The sequence below is a fragment of the Chelonoidis abingdonii genome, chromosome 10, assembly GCF_003597395.2.
Source record: "Chelonoidis abingdonii isolate Lonesome George chromosome 10, CheloAbing_2.0, whole genome shotgun sequence".
Lineage (NCBI taxonomy): Eukaryota > Metazoa > Chordata > Testudines > Testudinidae > Chelonoidis > Chelonoidis abingdonii.
The window spans coordinates 10725803-10735424 of NC_133778.1; the positions used below are offsets into that span (position 1 = coordinate 10725803).

At 42.2% G+C, this 9622-nt stretch overlaps 1 protein-coding gene across 1 annotated transcript; it reads right to left on the reverse strand.

Annotated features, from left to right (window-relative positions):
* Positions 1-1787: 1787 nt before the first annotated feature.
* On the reverse strand, positions 1788-8903 carry LOC116839409 (putative methyltransferase DDB_G0268948). Its single transcript, XM_075069944.1, has 8 exons — positions 8756-8903; positions 6083-6211; positions 5677-5837; positions 4982-5195; positions 3546-3646; positions 2998-3135; positions 2189-2228; positions 1788-1877 (listed from the first exon to the last, which is right to left on the reverse strand). Exons 2-8 carry the CDS (start codon positions 6191-6193, stop codon positions 1803-1805), a joined length of 840 nt encoding a protein of 279 aa, XP_074926045.1. The 5' UTR covers positions 6194-6211; positions 8756-8903; the 3' UTR covers positions 1788-1802.
* Positions 8904-9622: the final 719 nt, after the last annotated feature.

Consider the following 9622-nt stretch of genomic DNA (forward strand, 5'->3'; position numbering starts at 1 on the left):
GAAGTGAAAACAAATATTTACAAAAGGCTGTTCTTGCTTTCCTGCTCTGTGCATAAGGGGAGCCTGCTGGAACTCTGGTGATTATAAGGCTGCACTAGTGACAGACAGCTAACAAATGAGCAGTTACAAAAGGAAAAGACTGTCAGTCTCTTCTTCCCCTTCACATCCCTCCTTAGGATCCACCCCTGCCAAATCCGCCAGTGATTGCTGGCTGAAGGGCAGATGGCACTTCCTTTAGCTTTTTTGTTTTCAAAACACACCTACTTAATTTTAATCACCTAAATAATCCCACTGAAGCCATGATAGTGAAGTTAATCATGTCAGTAAGTGTTTGCAGGATCAGGGCCCTAGACTGTCAGGTCTCTGGGGCAGGACCAGGCCTTCGTCTGTGTGTGTTCAATGCTTGGCAGAACAGGATGCTACAGGAATATTAAATACAGTCATAATAAACTGTCTGAGAATGTAGTGACTATTGTTCTGTGTTTGTACAGTACTTGACACAATGGAATTCTGGTCTAAGGGCAGGGCTCCTAGGCACTACGATAATACAAATAATTAATAATATTAATAACCACTAGCTTTAAGGATGATCTTCACTGTATGGGGGTGAGTTTCACTTACACTTCGAGCTGGAGGTATAATTCCCAGCTTGGAGACATACCCCCGCTAGCTCTGATCGAGGTAGCACGCTAATAATAAAGCAGCAGCAGCGGCACGAGGAGTGGGAGGGACTAGCTGCCCCAAGATCCCACCTGAGACTCTAGGGATGCACTTGGGGGAGCTAGTCCCTCCCATTGCTTGTGCTGCCATGGCTGCGCTATTTTTAGTGAGCTAGCTCAATCGGCGCTAGCGTGGGTATGTCTCCTCAAGCTCAAAGTGTAGACATACTAATAGTAGTGAATGCAGAATCCTGTATGCCTGATAATTCACGCATGTCTGCTTGGCAATCGTCCGTATAACTGTCTATCCCCTCTTGATAGGTGCTTTTTAACTATTTGGTGTCCTTTTGATCTCTAAGCTCCCAGCCTGGCAAAACAGCTTTTGAGCTGGAGCCTGGAAGTTGGTTATTGTCCTGTAATTGACCCACAGTGTTTGACGGGAGGTTTGCTTGTATGTAGCTATCGTGTTGTTTTCTTGGTTTTTTTTCTGGCAGTCCCCTATTAAGCTAGATCAATACCTTCTACAGGAAAACGTTATAATCCAGTATACAATAACTACTCCTCCCTGACCAGCTCACACACAATGTTCATAACATTTCTACATCTCAATATTCTTAGATTATTACATAGCTCTATGTCCATCAGAGTAATGGTAAGTCACTCATTAATTCTAGCTTAGAAATTTAGGGCCAGATTTTCAAGTGTTCAGCACCCACAAATTGAGTCAGATTTTCAAGAGAACTCATTCATGGCCAGATTGTCACACACAGCTAGGCACCCAAAGGTGCTGAGATTTCTAGAAAATCCTGTCAGTTATTTTGGTGCCTAAATGGAAGCCAAGTTCTTTTGAAAATCTGTAGCCTGTAATAAGTTCTGTAACTGGCATGTTTTGGGCTGGTCTCTACTTCACTTAATGTGGAGTGCAGACAGTAACATTTATCTGCCTGGTACAGCTCTTTGAGGGCTCTGGATGAAAGATGCCTGTGAAGTGTTATTACTATAACCCTACAATATTATTCCTGATCCTATTTGCTTACCCCATTGACAGGGAATTACATATAGCAGTTGATCTTGCTGCAAGCTATTTTCACTCAGTAGGATCATAAAGCCTTCTAAAAATCTCTCAGCTGTTAGGCAGCATGTTTATTGCATATTCCATATATGATCCAATCTCCGCAGCCTTCTATGTGGCAAAGGGTCCGTGATTTCTTCCAATGCCTGTTGAACGATGGCCAGACAGACAGAAAACTAAGCTTTTCCTCTTTAAATAGGAAAAAATCCACCCCATTAAAGCCCTTCTAATATTGACATTATTTGATTTTGTGCATCCTTTGTCTCCCATTGAAGAAGATAGGAGTTTTGCCATTGACTTTATTGGAATCTTAATCAAATATTTTAAAGGTGATAACATCAATTATAAGGAGATACCAAAATCAGGATTTTTCTTCTGGCTATGGAGTCATCGCTGGATTTTCCATTCACGGCCCCTTGCAGCCTAGAACAGAAACACTCCTTATCCCGATCTCTACCTGGGTTTCATTAGAGCAAACTCCCATGGTCTCCAGGAACCTGAAACAAGAAACGGAATAAATGGTCACTTACTTTCTCACCGTATAGGTTGACTCCTGTCCAACCAGAGGCAGAGGTGACAGCCAATTCTTGGCATCACAGCCTAAGACATACCTGTTCCACCCAAAACATTCTACTCTTAGAAAAATGGATACACAAAAGGTAATTCAAGAGAAACTTACTATATCTAAAGCAGTTTTGTGACCTGTGCCAGTCACTAACCGTAATTACTGAGGACCATATGGTAGGCTGCCCATATGGGAAACTCCTTTTGGTGTCACTGGGTTTGAATGAAGAGACTGAAGCCACCATATAGCCCAAGAGATTGTGGTTTATTAGGTTTAAGCTGGAACTGGAAGCTTAAGCTCTCAATATTTTATTTCTTCGCTAATTACTCAGTGCCAAGTATCAGAAGGAGGTAATTAGCTAAGCTGCCTATTTTATGAAGAATCAAGCTAAATATCAAGCTTCACCAGTGACAGCAATGCACATAGAGGATTCTGGCAGAAATACTGGGCCATATCCCCAGCTGGTTAAAGTCGGCATAGCACTACTGAAATTAACAGGGCTTTGCTGATTTAAGCCAGCTAAGGATCTGGCCCATAAAAAGCCAATGGCTCACAATACTGACCACAGCAAAGATGACTGCACCAGTGCAATGACTCCCCGCCCTTTCCCCAGTGTTGGAGGTTGTGAGTGACCTCGCTCTTCACCTATGTCATACAAAGGAGCCGCCCACACTCTGCTTGTTTTCTTAATTTGTTTTTACCTTTGTTCAGTTTTTTGGAGGAGGGATTTTGCTCCTTCAGGGTCGCTTCTCAGAAAGGCTTGATACATGGAGAAGGACTGGAATAGCCCGATCACCTCAGAAACAGACATGGGAATTTTGTCTAAGATCTGGGTAACTCTGCAAGAGTGGGAAGAAACCAGAGCATTGGAGAAGTAAGCCTGGAGGGTAATGGAGCTGTCCTGATTTATACAAGCTAAGGACCTGGCTCATGTGGATTATTAAGACGTGGAGCATGATCTGTTATCCCTTCCCCTTTTTGGACATTTGGTTATGGGAAAACCTCTCTCATTTGATGAAGAGGCCACACAGATGAACCAGACAGACCAGGGACTGGAGATGTGTTTGAAGGACATTGGACCAAATGATCTCAGGGCTACCTGCTAGCTTTAAACTCTATGAATCTTCTGCAACCTGCAGTCTCAAAGTGAACACCAATGAATGCTGCCCAAGTGCCCAATATTCCAGAGCTCACACAGCCCACAATGCAAGAGATTACATACAATTCATTTTTGTCCTTGTCTTCTCACCTCTTCTTGTCTGGAAAAGGCACAGACTCAAACACCTCTTTATACTCTGCAATGACAAGATTTACTTTTTTATCTGCATATTTAAGAAGGAGGTTCTGGGTCTGTAAAGTCAGAACAGAAACAGCAAAAATGTTACGTAAGGCCTTGATCCTCCACTCCATCTGAGCTGCATTCTCTGATTCAGAGCTGCCTGGCCTGAGGGGAAGTTAGAGCTACACAGGAGAATAATGGAATAATACAGACCCTTCAGACTTTCCCTATATATAATACTCGCAGAAGTTGTGTGAATCGGCTACATTTGAACAATTTTATTTTGGGTTTAATAGTCATTTCCTTCCCGCCGTCCCTCCACCCACACACTCACCATTGTTTGCACTGGACAGAATCTCTTTCTGCTGTGTTTGTATAGTAATGTTCTTTTACAGAGAATATCCATGAAAAACTGCCCTCTTTCAAAATGGTGGACATAACCTCTTCCATTGTTCTTACTGGGACTGTGCCCATAAGGCTGACCTCAGTTAAGATGCCCTCTATCAAAATGATCACTGACCACCCATTGAGAATGAAGCCACCTTAGGGAAGATAGTGGCCACCTGTGCCATCAGGAGGCAGACAGGAATATTGTGATAACCAAGTGAATGGAGACAGCAGTCATTTTTGTTCAGGCTTCCTGCAGCCTTACTCTCATTGAGAGCAATGGGAGATAGAAACCCTCCTCAAAATGGCCACCTAACAGAGTGACACAATGGAGGCAGGGGAAGACAGAAATATAACATGCCTTCACAAGCAGTTTAATCTAAAGAGCCCATAGCATTATAATGCCTTTGTCAGAATTCTATGGCCATTATATGGTATCAATAGAGGACAATTAAAGTTTTTCGGGTACCTTGTCTGAGTCATTTCCTTACTTTAAGGAAGGTAAGTCTAACAACAACTCCGTTTGTAACACTTCGTTAGGGGATAATTACAACAGCCACTAATGTATTTTATCCCAAATTATTCATATGTACCCTGGGCCATACTTCAATGTGAAGGAAATTTTTGTCTGGAAATGGGTTTTATGTGACAGAAACTGCCTCGCACAACCGCTCTGCAAATTCCAAGCTCTGCACCACAGCGGGGAGGAACTAGACCTTCTCAATACAATGGATATAAGAATTTACATTTAAATGGGCAAAGGTGCCTATTATTCTCTATTTCTGTTTTTTGAAATGGGTGACTGTTTTTGCTGAAACTTACAAAAATAAATAAATAATCCTGCATGTGGCAAAGAGGCAGAAAGGAAAATTTCAACTCAAATGGTTAAGGTTTGGCAAAGTTATAAGCAGCTGAAAACAGGGTCTTATACTGGAAAGCGTCTAGCAGCATTAAAATATATTATAAACTGCTGACTGCAGTATCTTTTTTAAAAAAAGAGGATTGTTTTCTTCTCCTACCTCAGTGAAGATTTCTGTAAGCCTCTCTGAGCAGTCTTTATAGTGCATACTGAAGTTTGTAGCGTAGGTGCTAAGGGCCACACAGCCATGTGGCCTGAGAACTCGATCCACTTCTTTCATGAACTTCGGCATATCAAACCAGTGGGCAGCTGTAAAAGCAGTAATGAGGTCCACAGAGCCATCCGCAAATGGCAGCTCCTCTGCAGGGCATACACTATAAAGGGAAACAGGGAAGATATTTCAAATGGGAAGGAGGAGTCTCTACTGTGGCCTCACATGCATGAAACTTATCACGTGTGGACTCTTCTGAGAAGAAATGTGGTGTTGTTGAAAATCTGACATTGAAAAGTCTAACTTTTTTGTTCTCTTGGAACTGAAGAGTGATTTGGCCTAAGAATGTCAGCCCAAGTTTTCAAAATTGGAGCTCCAAAATCCACATTTAGGCATTTAATTAGGAACGACCTGATTTTCAGAAGTTGAGCACCTGCAGCTCCTGCTGACTTCAGATGGAGTCGTGAATTCTGGGTACTCTGTGAAAAAGCAGGTCCAATATGTTTGAAATCAGGCACCTAAAAATGACTGACCTTGTTTGAAAATGCTGGCCTGTATCTGTCCTGTTCATAAAGTGCTGCTTTGTGCAACGATCAGCACTCTGGACACACCGAAGGGAAAGCATCCTTTTACGGAACACTTACTGGTAAGAAACATTTGGGAAGGAGGCAGCTTGTTTGGCTGCTTCTATTTGAGCTTCACTGATGTCTGTTCCAACCACCTTCTCAAAATGAGCTGCGAGTACGCGAGTGCTTTGTCCCGACCCGCAGCCGACATCCACTGCCAGCCGAATGGGGTCTACTTTCTGAGGAGAGAACAGACATGTCTCAGCAAGTCGAGCACAAATTCTTATGAAGAGTCAAATCTTAGTCCTCTTTACACCCTTATACACATACACAGTCCTAGTCACAGAGTAAAGGCTCTGATTCTCCAGGTAATTAGAGTAATGTCTGTGGTATCCTATTGGTTTCACTCCCATTGCATTCTATAGGTCTTCTCCACGGTAGAATTAATAACATGTATTCTCAGACTAGGGAGAGCATCACTTACCTTTTCTTCCAGGTAGGAGAAGATGACACTTTGGAGATTTTCAGAGGGAGAGAATCTGTATTTTTGATAGGATTCTGCATTATACTGTGTATCTAACAAACGCACAGCCATGTTCCAGGAAACTGGCACCTACGGGGATTAGGCAAATTCACTTTGTTACATTAGCCATAAGGTGAAACTCCACTGACTATGTAATCATAATACTTCTTATAGGATCAATGGTATAACCAGTTCAATATTAGTCACATTAGGTACTGAAGTTCTAGCCCTTGGAATCAGCTAAGGGCAAAGATACTTCATGTTCAGCATGAGTCAGCGAACTTTGCTTTTTAAGTGTCTTGGTCTTGGGTATAGATGGTAACTGTAAAAAGCAGAGTAACAGGGGTTTGTGGGAGGGCCAGATCATCTAGTGCTGGAAATCTGAAGGGAAATGGGCTATGCTGATTTGCACCAGCTAATTATCCGGGCCTATGTTTACAGCAGGTCAAGATTTAAAAAAAGGTAGTAAAAAATAACATTTTTTAAAATTGACTATTTGTCCAAAAACAGTCACTCAAACATTGCAAAAATGTGACACTTCCTTTTTTTTTTGCCATTTTAAAATACCTTTTACCATTTGTTTATTCTTTTTTATTCTCCTCACTCATTTTTTAAAAAATTGTCTCCTTCCCCTCTGAGATAACTGTGGGGTGGGGAAGAGAAAAAAGGGAGACAACCCTCCAAACATGAAAGTGACAAAAATACCAGGAAAAATATATTAGAACTTCAAAAACACTTCAGTAAAAACTAAAATGGGGGCACTTAATACTCTGTAAAATGAAAACCACCTTTCAAATTCTGTCTTGTTGAAGCTCTTCCATTGTGTAGAAGCAATTTAACATTCATTGGGCCACACAGAGCGCATAAGAACTACTGTGTAGCCTGGTGGTTTGGGCACACACGTGGGAGACCCCAGTTCATGTCTCTGCTCTGCCTAATTTTAGACCAGGGATGGGAACCTGGGTCCCTCAAATACCAGGTGAAGACCAGTCAAGCAGGAATTCTCTGTGTCAGCCGAGTTCTGCAATCTGACAGGATAGCCAGGTCAGAACCATTCATAGTCCCAAAGATATTCATATCTTATGAAATAACACTGCCTATATGATCAATGGTAAAACCACATGATGTCACTGAGCATATCACAAGCTATTTAGAAAAAAAAATCTGCCAAATAAAAAAAACCTGTACTTTATGCAAAATGATAAAACCTTGGATATAGAACAATCTCACTTTTACGGATTTTTACATCCGTCTTAGGTAGAATGCAGGATAAGATACAGAAATAGATATTGTGTATCCTCCCCTGTTATCTTGGTTATTAGGCTCCCCCCCCCCCCCCCAAAAACTTACAATGAAGAAATTTAGCAATAGCTGGATTTTCCTTCTGGGCTGCCAAAAAATGTCTTTCTGTGGAAGGGGCATTGTGATGGGTTCAATCATGGCGGGCTCCAGGGGTTTTGCCGCCGCAACAGCAAAAAAAAAAAAAAAAGCCACGATCTGTGGCAATTCAGCAGGAAGCCCTTGCTCCAAGTGGGAGTGAGAGACCCTTCGCCGAATTGCCGCCGAATACCTGAAAGTGCCGCCCCGCTCCAGAGTTGCCGCCCCAAGCACCTGCTTGATAAGCTGGTGCCTGGAGCCGGCCCTGGGTTCAATGCCCCTGGAGAAGTCTGCTGCCAAAAGGCAGCTAGCAATAGCTGCCAACCAAAGTACCTTGACATCTCTATGTACATCCATGCACTATAAGACAGCATTAATCAAAACATCTTTGCTTGTCTCTTCAATGCATTCTGTCACATTTTTGCATAAGGGGACTCCTGGGTAGGTTATCTGCCTCCACATCAGATTTATCTGGACAATATTTGACTCTGAAGTTTAAGTCGGCTAATTCTGCAACCCACTGGTGTGCTATGGCATTCAGCCTTGCAGAGAGAAAAAGGGGTTGATAGCATTATAAATAGGGTGACCAGACAGCAAGTGTGAAAAATCGGGACAGAGGGTGGGGGGTAATAGGAGCCTATATCAGAAAAAGACCCAAAAATCGGGACTGCCCCTATAAAATCGGCATATCGGTCACCCTAATTATAAGCCATGTCCATGAAGGATTGTGTGTAGTAGAGGTTGTCAGGAAACTCATCAGTTATAGCCCTTTACAAAAACTCCTTTGGAAACTCCAGCTTCCAGCATCTGAATCTGTCGTGGGGACAGGGCACAGATGAATACATCAAAGAGGATGGGAGTTTAAGACCTCTAGGCGCACCTACGATAGGACTGGTATCAGCACCTGAATATTATAGAATAGAAACTACCATTCTGTCTCTTAAAGGATTTGAATGTATTTCAGTTCTTTGTGCTTTTATTATCAAACCTACAAGGGCATTGAAAGAAAAACACTCCACAAAGCAGAGTAAAGGACAGAGAGACAATGAATGATAACCATTTACACGAGGTAAAAGTAAGGGCTGAGCCATCATCACTTGCCCTTGTGTAGCCCACTGGCCAAAAACATTTTCAGTCAATTGTTTTCCATCCCCAAATCATGCATTTCTTTCACAGAGATAAAAACTTCTCAACCTGACAAGCTCTGCCAGGCACAAATTAGCATATGATAAACAGTAGCAATAAAAAGAAATGTACCTTGTATCTGTGTATGTCACTGAAACCAGGAATGGAGGGACTCCCTGCCCAGGAAGCAAGAACTCCGGCCACAGTTGATGAATTAGCTGTATTCTTCCCACAGCTTCGGAGAAACAAGCCTGGGAAACCGAAAGCTTCGACTTGCCAGTGACCCGATCAACCGAGCACAATCCAGCTTTAGAAACGTGAGAACAGAAGAGTCCATTGGCTGCTGGTTTTCAGCTGAGTAAATATAACCAATCAAATGCATTTTAAGAACTGGCCAGTAGAACTCTCATTTACAACGTTTCTTCTCTTTCTTGGGAAGCTGCTGCCGCTTATCGAGATGTGTGTCCATGGAACAAGAAATTTAATCCTACCGAGGATTTTAGGATTAGGCTTTATAGCGTCATTTTGACTACTTCTGAATCTTACCGTGAGATTTACATTTAGAACCTTAAATCGAATTAAGTTTGATGAATGCAAAAGGATATTGTCAGCAGGTATTTGTGGGGTTTAATTGCTTTTCTTTCCCCCTCTCTTGGCTGGAAGGGTCCCCTAGAGATGTGGAACTGAAAAGCTTTCCCAACCAGTTGCCACACTTTCTATACGGAAACTTTCTTGTTTCTTCTGAAGCATCTGGCAACATGCCTGTGCTTCATGTGAATTGCTGCGTGTGTAGTGCCAGCCTCCGTGATTTGTTATCTTCAGTATGACTAACGCCCAGGAATCAGGGATGGGCCATTTTTTTATTCTGCTCTTTAGGAAATTAAACCTATCTAGGGAAGTATTTACTTTCTGGGAGTGGGTAGATTACCTTTGAAATCTGGATGTATTTTACCGTACACAAAAATAAATTTATTGAAATGAAAGGGAGATTTTCCTGAC